Raw genomic sequence first — 23,031 nt, forward strand, 5'->3', positions numbered from 1 at the left:
AGAGCACAGGGAAAGGAAACGCCATGTAATCCCCTAGAATCCATTTCTTTATATCCTGCGTAGCATTCATTTATTAGTGTTTCTGCTGGAGTGAATGGCAGTGAGTAGCTTGAAGCTGCAGCTCTGTCAGTCATGTTGCATAGTTTTAAGCAAGTTTCCCAGAATACAGAGTGAATTTAGTCAGCTAATTAGAAGATTTTGAGGATTTGGGCTGTGGCTGTATCATTTTCCAATGCCAGTGCTTTGGAACATGCACACTTAAGTGTAATTTAACCATTTTCAATGTCATTAATTACACCTGACCTTTTCCAGCTTTTCCATGTCTGCTGTGTAAAAGGGCCAAGGGCTGCATCCTATTTAGTTTGGTGAGCTCCAGGGCCCAGGTGTTGTGCATGAAAGCTAACCGCTATGGTACTTCAGTGGAACTGAGGCATCCTTAATGTTATTAGCTACACCTGTGCTTCTCCTGCTTTGACAAGTCACAACCTGTGCTGTATCAAAAGCTGTCAAAGGAAGGTCAAGGGTTGTAAGTGGCCACAGTAGAAGACAGATGCTGGAGTGAACTGAATTTAGCAGCGCAGCAAATTTTCTCATGAAAAGGTTTGCACTCATCTACTAAGTCAGAGAAAATGATCTTTCCACTCTGCAGAAGTATAGAGCATTTAGCCTGCTTTAGCTCGGTTTTGTTGGTTTGGTGGCTTTATGGTTCAGTGTCAGTGTCTATGTATTTGACATCAAATGGCAGCTGGACAAAGCTAGCAGCTAGCTGAGCAGCTAGAAAGCTAAAGTCAGACATTTTCCCCAGCGGTTTGGGGAACAGAGGAGGATACATGTTGGACTTATTATTTGTCATGTGGCCAGAAACTGGACTCCAAATGAACAGAAATGTTGTTCGGTGTCTGTTAAATGTGTAGCCTGAGTAAACAAATGTTGTTGGCTAACGTGTTAGCCATATCAGCTTGTCAGGGCTGTGGGTAGTTAAGGCAACATTAGCTTTAATTTAGCTTAATTCTAGCTAAAAATCTGACATACATTCTGATATAAATTCTGACATAAATGAACAGAAATGTTGTTCAGTGTCTGTTAAATGTGTAGCCTGAGTAAACAAATGTTGTTGGCTAACGTGTTAGCCATATCAGCTTGTCAGGGCTATGGGTAGTTAAGGCAACATTAGCTTTAATTTAGCTTAATTTTAGCTAAAATTCTGACATACATGACATGACTGCTTAAAACAGAAACACAGCCCTAATGTCATCATTTTGAATTTCTTTTTTGAGGAAGGCGCTAATGTCTTTTAAAGGATGCTATTAATGTACAAATAAGCCAGGTGATACACTGTCGTGTGCATGGTGTGTTAAAATGATCGTGGAGTTAAACATTCAGCTCGGTTTGTGGCAGAACTGGAATCCAGAGGCTTGTGGAGAGCTTGTAGTTCGCCCTCGCTCTTGATATGCTCGGCCTGTCATACGTCCAAGCGAGCGGCTCCGGTTACTGGCTGTGTGTAGCTGCTCTGCTGCGGCCCAGAGGTAAGAGAGCTCCGATACGCTTGCATGGGATGGGACAATGAGCAGCGTATGATTACTCGTCAGCAGTGTCACCTACATTTGACCGTGTTTGACCGAATAAGTAAACCCCTCTGGAATGGGCACAGTGCACCAGCTGCCTGCCGCCACTTCATCTATTCTTACCCGACGTTTGTTCTTTGTTTTCTTCTTCATACATTACTTGGTAACTCATTTGTTCTGTTTAAATCCTCTGTCTCTTTACTCTCTGCTTAAACTGTTCCTGCTCGCTCCTGGATATCGGTCTCACTGTGCATTTTAATTTAATGCAGACACTGGTGAAAATGGCTTTTATTAAATGTTGTTCATAACCTCTGTTTAGCTCCCAGTGAGAATTAGAAGAAGTGACCACATACAGACAAAGGGAAAAGTAATCACTGGTTGTCTTAAACAGCTCCTCTTATTGACCTTGTCTGTCAATAGAGCAGTGGCCCTTCGTCCATGTAGTGACCAAGGATCGAGCGCACGGCCCCGTAAACATTTGAGCGTAAGGGGAGATTAAGTGAGAATAAAACATGATAGTTTGTCGTCTTATTTCCTTGATCCTCTGAGACAGTGGCTTTACCTCTTGTATCACAGTCTTCATCACTCTGTTATCAGGCCCTCTGTCAGTAAATGAGATTCGGTGGGATCTGTTCAACAAGGCTACATACTAATCTCTGCTTGGTAAACACACAAAGGCTGTGACACAATTAGCCCTTTAATCCCTCAGTGGGTACAACGAGGGGCACGCTAGTGGCACTCTGTCTAATGTTTAGATGGCACAGAGACTCTGTAACACAACCACGCACACACACACGCTGTGTTCAGGTGGTGTGTTGCCATTACATTTGGGCTCTAAAGGTCTGGTTGTGGGTAAAGGAAGCACGTTTATCTCAAACACAGAGCTGTATGTGGTAAAAGGATAGCGCTGCTCAATAATTCACAAGTGCTAATGAATGTTGCAGGGGATATGTGGGGCGAAACCAATTCTAATCGCCATATTATGAAGTCAGCCCAGTGTTTAGTTTCCAAGGAGACGCTCAATTGACATGTGTCATACAAAATGCATGCGAAGAGTCCATGCAGGTTTTTTCAGTGGCCTCTCAGGACTTGGTCGGAGTTAAGGCTCTACTATACTAGATCAGGTGCCATCTATAGGACACAAACAGTAACGCAATAGACACGACACTGACTGATGTGTAATGGATGGGCTCTACTGTTTGACCACCTATGATTTCCCACCAGAAATGCAACAGAGAAATAATACTTGCGTGTGTTGACAATATCATTGTCCAACTGTATGGCTCTATGGTGTCTCACCTTACGACTGTCCTGATATAGAAACACAGGTGCAAATGATTCATTAAACGCAGGGGAACCTGAGAAAGTGGAATTAAGTGGTGTTCTTAAACTTGCAAAGCAAATTTGATACGCACACCCCCTGTTTTGGGAGCGGTGCAGTATCAAAGGAGGAGCTCAGCTTTGAAGCTTCTGAGGTCATGGTGTCTGCTTTTCCTTTCATAGCCCCACACACTGCCCACGTCTGATGTTATATCAGTTAGTCAGTCGATAGTGGGAGCTTATTGTGCAGGTGTGTTTATGAGACAAAGGCTGAACATGTGTCAGGCTGGTGGCACTAAGGACAATTCTGGTGCACAAAGATCCAACAGAAAAATACATGTGAATTTATCCTAAAAACAGCACTTTCTGGATAAAATAATGTTATGTACTATGTTGTTTGGTTAATGTTATTCTGATGAATGTATATTTTAAAGGCCCATCTAGGGACGGGAATTGCAAATTAGCTTAGGCTATAAGTACGGTTGTATGTGGCGTTGCTTCATGCTATATGGATGTCCCTATACGAATAAACATCAAATAAATCCAACAAAAGCCTCATTTTTTAAAGGTCACCAAACCTTGTATCTGTTTTCCTCACCTCTGTCCTTCCCATTGGCTTACAGGAAGTTGCACCAGCAGTTTGAGTCGTATAAGGACCAGGTTAAGAAGATGGGGGAGGAGACTAAGCCGACTCAGGACCAGAAGAGCGAAGCCCCAACCTGCGGGATATGCCACAAAACCAAGTTTGCCGATGGCTGTGGCCACCTCTGTTCATATTGCCAAACGAAATTCTGTGCTCGGTGCGGAGGACGAGTGTCTCTGCGGTCAAATAAGGTAACGCTGGCTCGCATGTTAGGTGCTCTCCATTTATAAGGACACACATACATACACATGCAGATGTCCCACCCTCAGGCTACTATTTGAAATCCAAGGTTATGAAACATTGCAGTGAAATCACAATCTGGGAACTCAGCCAACAGTGTCTCTAATGGCAACTAATGTTTTTCAGATTATCAGCATCTACTCCAGAGACTCTCTTCATGCCTGTATTCAAATTCTGTGCACTCTGATGTGTTTCACACATGTGATTCACAGCTGTTGATTTGCTATTCATGTTTACTGTAACTTACAGTTGTTCCATATCACCACTGGAGGGAACTGTTCCTCCTTTTCTTTTCCCATAAAGGAACCTGATTGCTGCTTTTGTCTGATGTGGCACTCCAGTGCCTAACTAACCTCTGTAAAATCCTCCCCACAGACTAAGCCAAAGCTTTTAGTATTAGACTGCTTAAATTTGAATCATGAGCTTGAGTGTTTTTATGCGATGCCATCCAATCCTTTGCTGTTGGAGTGTGTGACAGTACTACCAGGACCTACTAATGCCACTCACAATCTCTCTCTCCCTATCTTTCCTGCTCTCTTCCCCCCTCCCCGCCTCTGACTCCCTCTTTCTTTCTGCTGCATTCCTGCTCTCATGGAATTGCAACAGGAGGAGAAAGTGGTTAGCAAATCCTTTTTCTGAGTTTCTTGGAACTGTGTCTGAGCACAAGCATTGGTCATGAAATGCTGTGATATGTATATATGCACATGCAGCAGCCGACAATGACACGAAACAACCAAGACAAGTCCCGATTAGCCTCGTCTGTGAGTCTACCATGCTGTGCTGAAATAAACATTTAAGAAGTTTAAAATGTTTTCAATATAGTGTTTCTCAAACAGAGATACAAGGAGTGTTAAAGGACAGAAGATGACTAGTGTTAAAAGGGACAAAGCTTAAAGAAGACTCAATGAATAACAGTCTCATAATAAAGGATTCTGCACGGGGAGCTTGTGAGTCTCGAGGAGTGTTACTCAGACTGATAACAGTTGTATAATATCTTCTGTGGCTCTGGAGGGAGCTTTGTAAAGTCTGGAAAAATAACCCCGATGATATCATCTATAAAAGTGGGGGCTTTTTTTGGAGAAGAACAGAAATGACTGGATTGAATGACGTGTTTACCAGGCAGGGAGGGTGTAATGAACCGTGTTGCATTATGGAAACTGTAGCACTCGTGTTTTTGGAGTTAGTCCTCTGCTGCACAGATTCTGACATGCTTTTTTAATCTTATGTACTGTAGGTGCAGTACTAAATTACTGGACTTTAAGCATAACATCGACGTTAAAATTGGACCTTGCTTAAATATCTCAATGAAAACATGCCTGTAGAGCTGATCTGGATTATCATCCCGTTCCTGATTATATTATTTTGTAATAATACTTGCTCAACGAAGGAGTTGAGGGAAGTAGCTTTTCTAACCAGGTTATTGGTAAAAAGGCTTTTCAATATGAAATCTCACACGCGATCCAAATTATCCCAATTCAATACGAACATGTAGTCCTGCATGTAATGTAGCATAGAACAATATAGATCAGAAAGGGAAAGCTATAATGACTGACTGCAGTATTGAATACCCTTGGGGATTATCTATATCTGGATAACTAACTAAACAAATATAGCATCACAGAGACAACCAGATGAACACATCACAGGGGTTATACCACTGTCCTTGTCTATGTATAACATACTGTAGATTTCCCACAAATGTCTTATCTCTAACCTGCGTGTGTTTGGCTGTTGACTGCCAAACAGCAATCAAACAATCTATAGGCCACATTGGCAGGAATCATGTACGAGCGGGTTTCATCCAAACAGCAGGGCAGCAGAACCACCGGGAGAGACCTCTGCCCTGCTGCTCCCTCCACTGCCAAGACCCCGGTTGTACAGCCTGCTATTGTTCACTGGTAGATAATAGCTGGGAGATCAGTTACCTTGTTGTACAGATGGTGTTGAGTAATAACAGTGGCAGCAGGCTGGCGATGGACAGTTGGGGCATTGGCAGAGAGGCCCTGGGATGTGCCACTGAGGCATTGCCCTCTATTTACCTGGTGGTGCCCTGGCCTCCTGGAACTCAAGGTCAATTCTCCATGGTGTTAATAGTGTTGCTCAAAAATAAGTTGAAAAACATTTTGTAATGTAAGGACACTATTTGGAATATGGCTGTACACATCACAGGAAGATGCAGGGGTAAACATTTGATCTCTGTCCAGAGCCTTAGTTACTCCACTATCTCTGTGCTCGACAGTGCTGCCACATTTCAAATATTTCTGCAGATGTGCATTCAGAATGAGTTGAAAATACAGGAAATAGTTCATACATAGGCTTGTCTTCAGCAGGGGAGCAGAGTCAGCATCTATGGCAAGTTCAGATGGCAGCATCAGTCAGAGGGATGGAGAGCCAGCATGGAAGTGAGCAGAAGAGGTGGCGAGGGCATTAGGGTGTAAAAGGAGATAGGTTAGTTCACTAGTCATACTGTCATCTACACAGTCTGTTCTCTGTTTATCTGGTAATAGAGTCCAGCGTGTCCGGGCTGACCGGGGCTGGTCAGAGCCAACGGGGTCAGCCGAGAGCAGATGAAAAGATTCTCTTTCAGATCTGTGAGGACGAGACGTCACTGAGCTGAAGTGCAAGATAGCTAAGTGAACATCTGCAAGGAGTTCACAGCTGATTTGATGTCAGCATAGGTGACTTTGGTTGCATGGACATTAATTGACAATCAGTTATTTTGTAGTTCATTATCTTTTCATTGGTATTGGTCAGTCAGTTGTCTTTGGGCTGTGAAGGTTGTTTTATGCACATTATGAACCAATACAGAAGACTACACAGGGCACTAGTTGTGAGCTAGATTTGCGTTACAGTATACACAGTAGCCCACCAGGACGACTGTCACATTGATTGCTGATTGTTTTGTGTGCTCGTGTTGTAGTCAGAGGACAGAAGCTTTGATTACTCTGCCACGCACAGCGGGCCACATTTTGGTGTACCCAACCAGCTTGTCTGAAAGCTTGTGTGTCAGTGAAAGAGGCGGCGGTGGTGAAATCTGCCCTTTTTCCATCCGTCTACTCTTTCCCTCTCTCACAGATGGTGACAGCAGTGGCGAGAGAGATCTTGTTCTGTGAAACGCCATTGAATATTTACAAGTCTGGGGCAGCTAGCAGGGCTATGGCACACTGGAATATGATATATAGGGACTGAGAGTTAAACAGCTGGTAAAGGAATAGAAGCTTGAGGACTAACAGCTCTGCTCAGTGACCAACGTTTAGCTGAATCTACGACTCATTCGATATGTAGTCACAATTAATCACTACGCCTCATCCCGACAAGCTGAATAATAGATAGAAAAATGCAAATGAAACTTCTGTGTTAGCAATCACTGCTGCTTGATTGTGCCAGGTAGCTTAGCCGCTACAGTAGACACATGAACAACAAAGTGCAGAGCGACGTTTTGGGGGTAAAAATATAAAATGCCTTTGATATAGATAAATTGTGTGTCAGTGTTGTGAAGCCTTCAGAATCCCTGCTCGTAGCAGTGGAGCTCCCCACCATTTCCTCTGATGTGGCTTCAAAAGGGCCCGAGGAATCAACAGTCTCCGGGGAGGAAGTCATTTGTGATTAAAGCGACTCTCGAAGACGTTACATGTGCTTCTTGGCCCCCTCAACATTTCTGCTAGAAAATCGAAGGGGAAGTACTCCAGTACTTCCCAGGGTCCTCTTTCAATTTCTGACAGCATTCTGGTGAATAGCATGTTGTAGTAAATGAAATAAATCTGTGAGTCTCTAAACAGCACCACAGAAATCATTATGATCATTACAAGATACCATATGTGCACTTTATTCCATGTGCTGTGACCCTTTGGACTGTGTATTCCAAATTTTCACCTTCTATCACTGGTTGAATAAGGCTTCATAATTATTAAAATGTATTAACCATATTTTTAACTAACTAGCATACTGGCAATGTTAGCATAAAGAGCTTTGAACTGCATGTAGTGTTTCGGTACCTTTGTAGCAGTAAAGACAGTGTGAACAGCAAGTTCGAAACCCTCAGAATGTCATTAAAAGTGAAATTCCTGTGACACACATCATCTGCATCTGCGCTGCAGAGCTGTCTATACCTTTTCCTCAGTTGTATCTGAGATTTTTTGTATGTTTGCAGGAAGATGCACATCCCTGCATTTTGCAAATTTTGCAAAGTACCAGGACTTTTACAGGGTGCCACTGCTCCATCGCTCGCTGCATTTTCCCTGATACTACACAAAGTGCTGCATATGGGAAAGATGATGGGCAGACTTGAAAGTGCTGTTTTCAGATGATAAACTGGGAACTTGATTTGGTTTGACAATACCCCCGCCCCCATTTCTAATAAGTTCCTAAATGCCTAGCACCAGTGTGTGACTCGTTAAGAGCCCGTTTGTTAAAGATTTAAAAGCTAAAATGATCTCATGAAAAGTTCAGTCCCATCGTGTCGAATTCTCGAGCATGTAGCCTAAATATTTCAAGTCGTTTTAACCCACATCTGGGAGCCGGTTATTCCCACAGAACGCGAACACGCCACGGAGTGCGCTGCGTCCACATTGTGTAACCTCTGGCCCCATGACTTCATGCTCCCGCACTGGTCCGACAACATGAAGGGACGCGGGCTGCGTAACGATGACGGCGACTGCGTCCCGTGTTCCACCGAAGCCCGAGAAATGCTCGCAGCGCAGACACAGACGCAGACTGAGTCGGGAATGACAAAGTGTGCTTGTTAACGCTCACACGGTGGGGGGGAAGCGTTTGTCTGCCTGTCTCTTGGACTGTGGGAGCAGAGCTGGGACGCGCCGCATATGTGAGGAGCACTGATCAACTCCGCCAGAGCTCTGACTCTCTGTTCCAGATGAACTAATAACAGCGGTGGAGGGAAACGTAGCGTGATTTGACGCGCTCTTGCGCGGCTCACATGTTTCCCCCCCCCCCCCTCCTCCTGTAAACGCACTGACATTGAGTGCCGGATTGTTTCGCGCGGTTTGATGGATCCGGTGTAACGATTCCGGATCGGAAGCCGTTGTTCTTTTAAATGAATTGGCGTCTTCGCACGCCGTGATTGCTTTGCTGCCAGACGGAGAGGAGAGGACTGCGCTGGATCGAATTCGCTCAGCGGAGTCCCCGGTGTAACCTTCACGGTGCTTTCTGCCGCCGCTGTCCGCCGGGCAGCCTGTGGTCGGGACTCGGAGCTGTCCGCGGTGCTGAAGGTCGCCAGTTTCTTCATTTTCAGGAGCGGCAGCTGCGGACAGTCGTCACCACATCGCCACATCTCCAACACGGCGGTCTTTGTACACAGGCGCGGTGTTTTCCCTCAGCGGCACCATGGGTAAGCTGAGTGAGCATGAGCCTGTGACTGCATCGCATTTATTTTGTTTTTTTCTTCTCCTCCAACGCTCATTTTGTTTGCCTGAAATGTGACCGTTTCAGCCCTCTCGGGGAATCAACGCTGCTGTAATTCCTCACAGAAAACCTGTTCGCAGACCGTTTCAGCCGCACACGCCCGTCTGAAGACTGCATATGTGTCGATTTAATGTTTACATGCAACATCTTTCCGACATGTCATTGTGCGTCCAGAAATGACACACTGTGTGTTGTGTCAGCGGCGGCGCGTCGTGCCCGCTCACGTTTTTCGCACGTTTATTTAGGTCTGAGAGGCTGAGGGGGATGTGGGTCTGACACACTGTGAAAAACCCACATTTCGGATTCCTGCAGCATGTCCTTCCTCTTCCTCGTGTCTCGGAACTTCAAACAAGGAGCATAAATATTCATCAAGTCTATTATTATTACTGGCGCGCACACTAAAATTAGAAGCTCATTAAAATGCAATTCACCACGTGCGGCCAGCGCCGGAGCATGTGAATGCAGGCGCTCCCCTTTCACTCCCATTGGCCGCCAAATGAATCACACCAAAAATGCCCCGTAAACTTTTCTTCTGGAGAACTGCCTCAAGAGCCGTTTCCAGCTTCCACGGCACAAAAACAACACGCACCAGTGCGTTGTGAATGTGAGTGGATTCAAACATGCATCTGTGATGTAGGGAACATGGCCAGAGGAAGAATCTGTGCTGGAACAATGTTAACCTGCTCTTCAAAATGATAGTAAGGGACTCATATAAATATTCACCGTGTCACCTGTCTTTGTATACATTATTCATTGGCCTATATCTGTCACTGCGGTCCATCACGCATGTGCAGCCCACAGCTGTGGCAACGATTGGCTCCGGAGTGTATTAGATAGTATCCGTATTGATGCCTGCGCGCTGAAGCTGGCCTCAGTCCAGGCTGGGATGTTCTGAGGAACACTCCACTCCTCGAACAATGAGTCTTTAATGAGCGGCTCAGCTCACCTCAGTGCAGGTGAGGGAGAGAAACACGGAAGCAAGATGATACCTATGACAGGTCTTTTGCCGCCACATGAATATTGCAGCGTGGGCCATCTCTGCTCTTTACTCCAGTTCTCCTGGACGAGTATTCCTCTGCTATTCTGGCCTTTCTCGCGGTTTCTGGGTGGACTCAAACATGGTCACTGACCCACCAGGACGCCCACGTCATTTCGTTCAACTCGCAAGAAAAACGAATGCGACTGCGACGGCAGTCACTGCAACGGCCCCCTCCAAACGGGCTCCTGTGACACCAAGAGCACCGTTTTAACAGCCATGTCTCATATAAGGCTATAAATGAATGAATGCAAACTGAATGAATGTAAGAAGGGAGCTGGCTTTCCATGTGAGCACGCCGTGATGTGCCTGGAAGGATACTGCTGATTCACTCTGAAGCCTCTGTTAAGTAATGTTGTAGTGCAGTTTAATGGCCACAAGAGAGAGCTGAATGCTCTCTCTTCCGGCAAATCGAGCTGGTTTGTGAGTGTGTGTGTGTGTGTATGACTCCCCCAGGAAAATTTTGAATGGGGCTGGCAATAAGAACATTGCTGAAGGGTGCTTATTATTTCTTTATGTCCTTTATACTCTAGTTTTGTGCAGTATATATACTATATAGGTTTGGACTATTCACCACAAAATAAGGTGTTTTTCCAAATCTGAATCTCATCGTCTTTATGAGACAGATACATCAGTTTGGAATAGATAGTCTGTCCTTCAGAGGCATCCTTGGCTGGTGTTTTTTTTTTTTTTTTTTTTGGGGGGGGGATTATATTCGCTGGTATCACTGAAAACACCCTCAGTCTGGAGAGAAAGTATTAGAAAGGAAATTATTTATTGATCCCACGGCGCTGGGTGTTTGTTTCCCTTAATTCAGTGCCTCAGTAAACAGCCTATAGCACATTTAATGGCGTATATATCTTCGTGGTGTTTGCAACTTGTGGTAGCGCTAGGTTTTTAGCTTTCTATTTTTAGCTGCAGGTTCAATGACTATGAAATGTGCAAACACAGGGAGAAATGGCCCTGCCCGAGGGCTGCAGCCCCCAACCCCCTGCCTGCGCTCAGCCGTGAAGAGTTAAGATGAAGGGAAGTGCGTGTGTGTGTATTTGGAGAGTCTTGGGCGGAATGGCTGCGGTGAAAGTGAACATACCTCCAGCTGTTACAGTAGCTTGACCCGTGTGTGTGTGTGTGTGTATCCTTGCGCACACATGCATCTGTTGTGGTGTCTTGGCGTCTATGTGGTCTGTTAGGGAATGAGGGGTGTCCATCAGTGTGGGCTGAGCTCACACTGTCTTCGGGCTGCGTGCCTTGATAGACTGTTAGCAGCCTCATACTGCCAGTGTGACTGAAGACAGAAAGAAAGTGTCATGAATGAAACAATGTTTCTGTTACTGTCACATATCTGGTATGGGGATACAGCACAATTAGATTTTTCATGGAATTTTGGTTGTTTCTAAGATGTGAGGTATTGGAGACCTTAGCCTGGATGTCGTTAGCCTAGGCTACTCTTTCTATCCCACATCTTTCTCTATCAGTTCGTAAAAGTCTTTAACCTCTTGGACCCACGTAGCCCTTTCAAATCCCCTTGGATAATCTCCAAATGCACTGTCATCAAGCTCAAAACAAGGCTGTTTTTATTTTGCCGTTCATGTAATGTTTTGGACGTATGAGGATTCAGCCCCGCCATGAAATTTTCCTTACTTTTGCTTTTCCTGCCTAATGCACTGTATAAACATCCATTTTCATTCTGACTCTGTTCCAAAGTGCAAATCAAATCCAAGTATTGATGTCTGAGGCTCAGTGTGCTCAACATTTACTGGGCCCATGCACGTTTTTGTTGGCCCGTTTTCTCTTCTTTCTTTCTTTCTTTTTTTTTTTTTGAATACTAATATGCTGTTACGTATTCAGTGGTGAGATAAAAGAGCTCGACATGTGGAGTCCAAGGACTGAGGACACGGTTAATTATTATTGGCAGACCGGAGAAGTGCACAGGTACTGACTCTATGTTAATTGTAGTTTGGAGGAGTAAATATGTAGGTCATAGGTGCCGTTTCAGAGAGAGGGCAGATTTCAGTAATTAACCACAGGTGAAACATAACCTGCTTCATAAAAAAATGCAATGCATGTTACATTTTCGTTACAGTATTTCTTAGGACATTAGGCTTGTTAGGCTTGATGTGAAAACACCCTGTATTCACCCATCGGTGCTGTTATTGATCAGGTTGTGGAAGCTATAACACACTGGCTGAGGTTAGGTTAAAAGAGAGGCCTTGTGGATTTGAAGTTGCCTGTATATGCCCATCCACCACTGGCACGCCCTACCACTTAAATTTCTGTATTACACCTGAGTATGTATGCACCCATCATATTTATTACCTCTCAATCTATCTGATAGACCACCACCCCATTCCATCTACACCAACAGAAAGCAAGGTAGTGTCTGTTTCCTGTTGCACGCTCAATGTGATAATTCCATTTTGAGATAAATTCCTAATTTTAAGATATAATGTCAATCAAATTACAGTTTGTGTGCATATGTGTGTGAGTATGTGCATGCGTGTAACTTCCAGGTACAGCAAGTGATGTGTGGCTGATTAGCAGGAAAACTGGCCTCGGTGGCTCGCGGGTTTTTGCTGATGACTCATGGTTCACTGCTGAGCTCTCACCATGACCCCAGTTAAAGAGGCAGCCATGGCCTCACTGGCTACACTCCTCTGGGACACATAAAGCACAATTTGTAGCCTCTCTGCTTCCATTGTGTGTCAGCACAGTTATAGCCTATCTGTAACATTGATGGCCGGTCATAAATGCCTCATGTGTCAATATCACACAGGCCAGTACATGCTTGCCTGCGGTGTGGCGGCCGAGCTTCTCTTTTTTTTTTTGCTCTACATGTGAAATGTAACTAAAATAATTGATCATTGCCAGCTAGCGTCTTTAAGACAACACCCGCACTATAAAGTAAAGCAGGCTACTGCTCCTGTGCCGAGGTGACTTTTCCTGTGTTTCCATGCTCTAAGGTAGATCCCTGAGAGGAAAATCCTGGCCAGTACTAATCAATAATAGAACCATGGATGCCAACATTTGGAATGTCAAAACACAGAGTATCTAATAAGTGTATTGTGTTACGGCAATTTGACCAGCCACTAACAGCCTAACCTGAAACACAAGGCTTGCACACCTACTTGCTCACACGCGCACAGAAACAGATGCGCGCTGCTCAGGACTAGATGGGTATTGAACGCACAGATACTGACTGCCAGATGCACCGTACTTGTTGCTGCTATGTCACGCTGCTGGTCTGAAGAGGATGTAGACAGGTCCCAGCAGGGAGCTCCACGAGGGCCATGTAATGGCGTGGACGTTCATGAAATCCCTCCCAGATTTTCAACAAGCGCCCGGACCAACCAGTAAGTCACCAGCTCAGAGACAGGGACGCGGCCTCTCGCTGACTTCCCACCCATGAACGCTGACATGTTTGATGACTCAGCCTGCCACACTGGAGGCAGGGGACTGAAACTTGAGTTGTGTAATTTGAAGACAGATTTTTCTTCAACCCCACTCAGGCATCCCATCATTTTTTCTGTCTGTGCAAGAGTGCAGAGACTTTACTTGGCATGCTACAGGTCGCCAACCCATTTGATGGCTTGTTCCTTCCGTAGCGGTTGCTACACTGTATCACCCTGAGCTTCAGGTCCAGCCGGCCACAGAGATAAGAAGTTGTGGTTTAGGCTGTGGCAACAAATCCAGCCTGTGAACCATGGCAGCCAGTAACTGTACAGACCAACACTGTTTGAGCAAGTTCAACATATCAGTCAATTTTTATTTGATTCAGTGCTTACTGAAGAAAAAAATGGTGAGCTGCAGACCAACTGATGGTGGGTGAGGCAACATTCAGGTCCTTCTCACACTAATAAGAGTAATGCACTGACTCAGCACTGGGACTGTAAAGGCGGCGAGCGTGGTGGTGGGCTGCAGTAGCTCTTGGCTGCCCTACTGGCCATCTGGCCTGTCAATCATTTGGCAAGTTCCGAGTCTTCTCAGGCACACCTAGAAATCGCGTTAAGCTCCTGAGTGTTAATGAGACAGGTGTGGTCACCTGGAGCGGGCGGGAGGGAGATTCATGTTTCCCTGTAACGGATGTCAACTGATGCAGCTTTTACAAATAAAACCATTCTCCACAAGAGGACTTGAGACAGAATGCTGAGCTTTACCATGTCGTGTGTGTGTTCGCCTGTGTACGTGTGTGTGTATAGTGATCAGGGCTCCTGTCTGCTCCTGGATTTATGAGACTAATGTGGTGAGCTGGCTGCTGGGGCTGCAGTATAGAGCAGATAAAGGCACGGCATCACGGAGCAGTAAAAACATCCGCTCCCCAGTCCTTGTAGAGCACAGCAGAAGGAGAATGTTGCTATTCTTTTCTGTTTATCTTACCAAAGTGCATCACCCTCAATTGCATTATGTGTACTTGCTGTACCTTCATTAAGATGTGAGTAATCTCTGCAATCATTAGTCTTGTAGGCTCTACACTGTTGCAGTCTGCTAACCAGAAACAAGAGTTTGATCGTAAAGAAATGCATCATAACTACTAAGAAAAAGTAGCTTAAGTGCCGTATGAAACGTTTAAAACATTCAATCTGTACTAAGAGATCTACCTGGACTCACAGACTCAAATCCTGACAAACGGAACCAGTATGATTTTACCTTTCACTGATACCAAAGGCTGCTGCATGTGTAAATAACTCATCATTCACCTCATCAACGTGAACTGTCAAGATTTCTGAATATTGTCGCTGTGGGGTGAAAACTCCAAATTTGTTGATTTCTTTTAGAGTTTAAACCCCTTGTCAAATCTAATTAGTTATACCTAGTCGCTGAAAAGTTGGCATTTTGGCTGTAAAAAGATTTTCACCCAGCAACAGCGATATGCCTCACAGCTATGTTACAGCTTTACATAACACACACACCCAAATCACTCCATTACAGCTCATCGTAGGTTATATAAGACAACCTCTGCCCGTCAATCACTGTTCCAAACTATTAACACCCCCATTTTCCCCCCCCCCAGGTTATGTGGGTATGCAACTTGTGCCGAAAACAACAAGAAATCCTCACCAAATCGGGGGCGTGGTTCTACGGCTCGGGGCCTGGTCAGGTGCGGGGCGTGTTTGAGGGCGGGCCGCAGGGGAAGAAGGCCAAACTGCAGGACCCGTCCCTGTACCCCTACCAGGGAGCCTCAGGGGACTTGACACCAGCGTCAGACAGAAGCAGACCTCACGGCGGACTCCTGCCCAGACAGGCGTCCCTTGACAACGGTTCGGGGCTGAGGTACTCAGTGCCTGGCGACGCACCCATAGACAGGTCAGTTCTATGTGTGAAAAAAAGCATACAGCTTTACGTAGGTTGTTTGAGAAAAATGCAGCACAGACGTGAAGGAATTGCATAGAAATGGCACTCCGTGAAGGTGCATGGACGTAAATGCATAAGAGCCTTTTAGCATCAGTGCTAAGACATGTAGCCATTGTTTGAGTAGTGCAGAACAATGATTCAAGCCTGGCATGAGAGCAGTGTCTCCTAGCAAGCCAGTCAAGGTCCCATATAAAACGACTTGTACATGGAGCCCATGAGGCCTATAAAGGAGACAGAGACAGAGATACTGTATCTGGCACTAACTCAACAATTCTACAACAGTCATCCACCCCCTCACTCTCTCTCTTCTTCACACACACATACAGCACCCAGCCCATATCAGCATAGTTTGAGCCAATCTCAGCTAGGATGGGGTGCTATAAGGTGAAGGGTGTTTGCAAGAATATACACCATCTCTACCTTTAAAGAAACAACCTTAAATAACAGTTTGGGCATCAGAAATGTTTGTAGGCCAGTTCAGTCACAGCAAGGCTCCAAACTTAGGCTTTATTAAGATGCATTTGCGGTAGAAAAGCAAGAGCAGGCCTGATTGCAATGCAGAACATTGTGTTCCATTTGTCACATGCACTAAATGCCCTGCTCTGAGCAGCACACTCTCAGAAGCTGACAACACGGACATGCTGTGCTTGTGAATCTTATATCCAGTTACATATTTCTTGATACTGGTGTCAGATGAGGTAGTTACTTTGATGTCCACATGGGGGCTCCTTCCTCTGTCTTCTTCCAAAGGGAGCAAGAGGAGCTTATAGCCAGTAGCTACACACTCTCTAGAAATGTAAGGCAGAGAGCCATTTCAGAAAAGCTCTCTCATGTCCTTCGCTCCTTCTCAGATGTAAGGTGACGCGCCATTTGTTCAATGCAACCTTAGACTATTCCAGACTTACATGTGGACATATACAAAGTAATTAGGGGTAATTATTCACCTAGAAAGTCTCAAATTGTCTTCAGTTTGGGACAACAAACCTGTAATCTGTAAAATTCAATGACAAAGGTCATGCTGGCGGCAGTGAAACTCTAGGAAGGAGCACGCCCCCTATTTCTCTCCTGTGTTACCAAAAGGCTGCATCAGGTTTTGTTTTCCACAGCCCCTGGTCCATCGCAGCAAGCACAGCAGACAGTTGTCGTTATCTCTGTGCTGGTCTTCTCTGCCCACGAGATCAGACTTCCCGATGGGAAGACGGGAAATGTGGCCTATGTGTTGTGCCATCGGATGGAAAGCAAACCCGGCGGGTGGCCTGAATCCAACTGGAGGGTGGCTCTCAATGAGCTTTGAGTCATTTTTCTATCAAATACACACATGCAGGAGAGGTGCAGTGGGAAAGGAGAGTTTTGACTCTCAATCCATATTTGTTCCGATTCTGTGCTGACCTTGTAAATGTATACCGCGTCTAGCACAGAGACAAACCTGCATGCACAAGCCTGTGCCCACTGTATGTTTGGAGACACAGCTCATCAGTTCTGTGTCCGCTCTCTACCACTGAAACCTCGTATTTACTTCTAAATACACTCAGCGCCTGGAAAAATAGGAGAGCTTCTGGGGGAAAATTGTTTAATTGCTTGATGTTTTGCTCCAAATGGATGTTTTGATGGATATATCTAACATACCTGCCCATTAACCAACAGTGAGTGCTGGAGATAAGTGGACATACAGTACTTTCAGTGCTTTCACAGCACTGTAATGAAGCTGCGGTGGGACTGTGACACATACTCTGAAGCATTGTTACAACTCCAAAATAGATGTATTTTTCTGCCCTGTCTTGGTATAATTTTGTTCCTTTGCTATATTTGCTCCGAATACACACTGTGCAGTTGCCCAATAAAGAGCAGGGCATCATCTGTACATGGAAATTGTATTTAAAGCTGCACGACTATAAACCTTTAAGAGTGATACAGGATTACAGTATTTTGTGTCTCAGTGTAACTGAAAGACATTATCCATCTTCTCCTCAAATGGCTGGCGGCTTTAAGGTGGTTTTAATGGATGATCAGCGTGACTATAGATCAGACTATAGATCAGACTGCTGCAAGCGTTCAGTCATCCAGTCACTTTCTGTTCCAGTCCAGGCCCTCGCCACTGTATATTAATTGATTGCATGGCTAGAGAGGTGGAGGTGGTACCGCGGAGCCATTCTCACTTTGGCATTGCCTACATTCGCAGTGACACAACAGGAAACTGGCTGTCTGAAAATCCAAGGGGTAATGCTGATGATGGATAGCAGAGAGTCCATAAATAGAACTCCCACTGCATAAGCACCAAAACCCACTTTCATTAATCTTAAAGAATGTTTAAATTAACTCCTGGATCTGTTCTGCTGAAGAAAGGAGGGGAAAAAGCTGACAGTCTATTTACAAGGAGAAATAACTCGGGAAGACTTCTAATTTATCTTGGTCTCGGAGGTGTCATTTGAATGAACACACAGATATGCTGGGACAGCTGCAGTGTTGGGTGAGGCTGATGAAACAACAATGATTACACTGGGATTGGAACATACTCACTTGTGAAATTTCTTCAGATTATGCATTTTTTTTGAACACATTCAGCAGGGCAGCAGGGCCGCTCAGCCTGCCAAAAAATGCTAGAAGAGGAACACACTCGGCCTGGACTGGTCCTTTAACATCCAGCTCAGCCCCGTCCATTATAGAGCAGCTTTGCACAGTTCAGTTCATCGATGCTAAGTTTAGCCTTGTCTGTCTCAGCTCAGCCATATTTGGAAACGAGACATAAAGTGAACACACCTGAAATGTCCATTAGAGTTGTCCTTGGCATTGTAAAACTTCACGTGTGTACAACTACAGTAAGAGCGGTCATTGTTGAGCTAGGAATTACGTCCCAAAAATCTAATAGAGGCTTACAGCAGTAGACTGGTGGGATTTATTTTTACTTTTAAATAAGTGATTTGGATGATAAGATTAGTAGGCGAACTTATTGCTCGTGTAGTGGCCCTGTGCAGCAGGTTTCCGCCGTTTCTCATGCCCAGATCTCAGCGACAGGCCTTTTTCACAGAAGACAGGTCGCCATGTCACAGTAGGAAAAGCACAGGAGTAAATAATACAATTAATGATGGCTGTATTCCATTTTGCTGCCTCAGCTGTGAGGGTCCTGGCACACTGTCACACTGTCATGGTTTGCTGGGACACTTGAATGAAACGGAGACACCGTTAATGTTATTAGCAACACCTGTGCTTGTCATACCATCGCTCTGCTGTGAAGGAGACCTAATCCTGTCTCTTCAGTCTGTTCAGATTGATGCTGCTTCTCATGTAAAGGCTTTGAGTGTCTTTGCATAGGTTTGAACATTTTGTGCTATTAGGGGCTAATTTTGAATTTTGGCAAGGACGCAATTAACCTGGGAAGGGAGAATTGATTCTAATGTTTCATATAAGAGGCTGAATAGCATTGGATGACATTTTAACTAAGGGGTTTAATGGTAGATATGCAGAGCTAGAGCTCTGTGAGCCATTATCATCACAGTAATAACATTATCACAATCCTGTTGTCATTCTGTACAACACCTGCAGTTGTCTTACATCCTCTCGATATAAGGCTGCATTACTGTAATAAGTAGCTACTGAATAGCTGCTTATTTATAGGGCTCTTTTGCTTCATCTCTTGGATATTGCAGATCTAACACACAGACAAATAGGTCATCGTCTTGCCAAGGGAATGGTCCTTTATACTTGCATATAGCAGAACTCATGTATAGAAGACCTTCAGAAAGGCTCACAATAGCTTTTGGTTGACTGCTACCACAAAGGCTTATTGTTGTCCTGTAGTCATATCAAAAGCTTTGCATCTGCAGCTTTAAGGAGCCTCCTGATCCTCGCCGGACTCTTTTCAGCTAATTTTGACTCTTTACATTTACACGCAGAGGCACTGACTGATAAAAAAAAAGGAATGAATAAATAAGTAACCCCTCGGGAACCCCCCCTTTTGTGCCCTTTCCTCACATGCAGACACTCTCCCTGTCAGAGGTATGAGGACTGTCCTCTGTCATTAGTGATTAGGAGCTGATGCTCTGAAGCCAGGTATGCAATATAAGGGGGAGTGGACCCGACGACAGCATCGCCTCTCTCCCCTGTAGTGTACTGTGGTCCATCTGCCGCTGTGCGAGTCCCACCGAGTGCATGACAGAGGAGAGGAGAGATATGGCAAAGAATGCGCTTGATTGCATATCGGCTCCATAGTGTGTGTGTGTGTGTGTGTGTGTGTGTGTGTGTGTGTGTGTGTGTGTGTGTGTGTGTGTGTGTGTGTGTTATAGTGCGAGTATGTGCTCTTCATAGTCGACGGGAAATATGAGTTGAGGCAGCAGCTGATGCGCCGGTAAGGGATGCTGCTGCTGCTGCTGCTGCTGCTGCTGGCTGCCGTGTAGGATGCTTCCCCGCTTCTCCTCTCCTCCGGGCGCTCCTTCGCTCCTTCCTGCACACCGAGAAGAGGTTTTTGCCACGGCGAGAAGAAGAAAAGGCTCGTTACGCACACCGGCACTACCTCATTTTTCTCGCTGCAAGTCCGAAGCATTATGACCGACGAATCCCGCCCGGAATGCGTCTTATTTAAGGACACTTTTTACCAGGAGCGGCAGGAGAAATATGGAACTTGATCGGCGTCTTTTCCGCGTTTAATGCGCCCCTGGAGATAATAATCACAAAATACTGAGGAGGTATATGTGTGGAGGGGGGCGTCCGGAGAGAGCGCAGGCTTTGGGATGTATTGTTGGTGAAAGGAAAAAGGGTGATCATTTACTGAGGATAAAAGAAAACGAAGGGGGAAAATGCAGTTTGAGACATTGCGTCAGTTCTGTAGCTCGGTTTTATCACATTTCAACGGGGCTTTCTCGGCGCCTCAGAACATCTTGCAGACGGAGCTGTTCGAGCAGGCGTTGAGCAACATCGGGTGAGTGATTCCTTTGTAAAGAAATGCCCTGATTTATGAGGAAGGGCTTCCCCGTTGGTATGTCAAACGAGTAGCCTATTGGGGGGGTGGGGGTTGTTGCGTTTATCGATCAGCAGCCAGCCTGCGTAATAACAACCTACAGTATAGTAGCGTTACTGCTGCTGCAGATATTTCCTGGCTGGATGATGGGGCCGATCAGTGATGCTGCCGCGGTTTTGCTGTGCGCGCGCACATGTACCACGTTTGGGGTCGGTGGGGGTTGGGGGTGGCGAAGACGAGCCGTTTAGGTAGACTGTGGCCATGCCGAGGTGTGACTGTGCCGTGCGCGTAGCCGTGTATGTATGTGTGCGCGTATGGCCCAGCGCACCGCTGCTGCAGCATGTGTGCCGTGCTGCCTCTGCCTCTGCTGCTGCTGTGCCTGAGAGGAGAACATGAGGGGCTGAGCAGGGGAAATGTGCATTTTCAAAAGAGTCCAGAGCTGGAAGCGGTGGGCACACAGCGTCCTCCCCAACACACCCACACACACAGTCACACAGTCACACACCCACACACCCACGTCTACCTGCACACCCAAACACAGGCGTTATGTAGTGGCGAAAGTATACATAACAGAGCAGGTATGACGTACTTGATAAAATAGTGTCTAAACTGCAGAAAGCCATTAAATGCATAAATATAAATGTTACCTCTGAAATCTGAAATATTCATAACAAGACTATAACTAGAGCGATCATTTTTATTTTTTGGAAATGGAGCATTTTCCCACCCTGCCACCTAGCTACAGTGTTGCTGCAACACATATTTACACTTGTGTCTCACTAGTATTATTAGCACAAAGCATGTTTTTTTGACGTTTCCTGGAAAAGAAGCGCTTCTGGTGTGTCGAGAGAGAAGTTGGATCTCACTTAGATTCGTTGGAGCATATTATGATTAGTCTGCTAAATGCTCCGTTCCCCCACGGAGAGGCCCTGTTCATCTGGCCAAGCATGGCTGTTAGACACATTATGCAGACTGCAGAAGGGCTTCAGACTTGCAAACAGACTTGCATTCCTGCAGCCTCAGGGCCGAGAGAACACGCAGGCCTCCTATTTCTCGCCATAGGCGCAGGCTCCCTATCTCCACGCCATGCACTGTCTGTCTCCGGGGAGTGCGAGTCTTCCCCTCTTGTCCCCCACCCTACCGTCAGAAATAATTTACAGCATTGCCGGGCTCTCTGCCACCTCACATTACATGGCCAGAAAACTCAGCCACTGGAAGGGCTGAACAGGGGGCTCTGTGCCTGGAAACTGTGATCCAGCAATCATCACATCTGACTGATTAAATTGAACTTATTTTCCATCACTACCTTTTTTTTTCTTCTCAGCAAATTCCAGAGTCTGTGAATGCTAGCTGACGACAGGACTACGCCTATCATTTCTATGCTAAGTTATCTTATTGTTAGAGATAGTTGGCTAATTGGTACAACTAACTGGTCGAGAGTGTCTTTGTTTTTAATACCGTTGCAGGGCCTTGAGGCCAGTGTCAGCCTGTGTGTCCACTCATTTCTGGGTCTGTAAGTAGGGTCATATACTGTAGCTCACTGGTACAGAACAACATCACAAGTCTGCAAACCAGCAGCGTGTGCTGTTATCAGTGGCTAGCCATCCTGGCCATCCATTCGATCAGGGGTTTTTTTGTGTGTGTTTGAGTCTGTTTTTCTCTCTCTCTCTCTGTTTCTCTTCTTGCCCAGGCCAGGGCTGCTAATGGGCTGTATGCTTTTAGATCCAGCCTCCATGTATTATGCATGTGTGCATCAGCAGAGGTCCTAATGGGGTGTGGGGATCTGTTCTTAGAAGGCCTGAATGGTTTTGAATTGAGTGGTCACTACATTTAAACTGCAAACTACTCCCCCTCCCTCCCCTAATACACACACATACACGCACATCTTCCACTTACCCCCCACAACACACATACACTAAGGCAGCTCTTTGTGCTTGTTTCCCTGAAATGCCAGAGACCAAAGTGTGTCTGTTGTCAGACTGGTATATGAACCAATAGAGGGGACGTTATTGAGTTTGTGGTACACATCATATAGTCTTTTCCCAGATGAGGCTTTTGCAAAGTGTGTGATAGTGTACGTGGGATATGAATAGCTGCATTTGACTTTCTGCAGCGATGCAATACACAGATGCACAGACACAGGCAGCACTGTCTTCCAAATCCTGCATATTAGATAAAAACCCAAATTGCTGCTGTTTAATGATTCCAAACGGGCCGCACAATCTTGGGTGTGATTTTAGTGAGTCATCCTCACTCTCACAGCTGTTGACTTCATCTCACAGTCTCATATATTGTCCTCCTGCAGTGACAGCATATCTGCAGCTGCGCACTTCTGCATTTTATAGCTTATTTGTGCCGTACAAAGTGTACAGTCACAGATAGGAGGAACAGCAACTTGTTTCCGCCGCCGTCAGTTCCACACTTAAGGTTCCTCTGAAGTGGAAACCCCCCGGCTTTCTCCCCCTCCCACACCCATCCCCATCTTCTCACTTGTCCCCTCCAGCGCTGT

The 23,031-nt window shown here is 45.6% G+C and overlaps 1 protein-coding gene across 7 annotated transcripts in view; it reads left to right on the plus strand.

Annotated features, from left to right (window-relative positions):
- Positions 1-23,031, plus strand: part of rims2a (regulating synaptic membrane exocytosis 2a) — a 133,222-nt gene that overhangs the window by 22,109 nt on the left and 88,082 nt on the right. For 6 of the 7 annotated variants that reach the window (XM_041941695.1, XM_041941693.1, XM_041941697.1 and 3 more), the window contains exon 1: positions 20,362-20,483. In XM_041941695.1, coding sequence (XP_041797629.1) covers positions 20,362-20,483 — 122 coding nt within the window. Of the gene's footprint in view, positions 1-3,508; positions 3,720-4,374; positions 4,387-15,230; positions 15,524-20,361; positions 20,484-23,031 lie in introns of those variants that run through there. The other variant, XM_041941690.1, reaches the window with a different exon arrangement.

This window comes from Chelmon rostratus, chromosome 8 (genome assembly GCF_017976325.1).
Source record: "Chelmon rostratus isolate fCheRos1 chromosome 8, fCheRos1.pri, whole genome shotgun sequence".
In the NCBI taxonomy this organism is placed as follows: domain Eukaryota; kingdom Metazoa; phylum Chordata; class Actinopteri; order Chaetodontiformes; family Chaetodontidae; genus Chelmon; species Chelmon rostratus.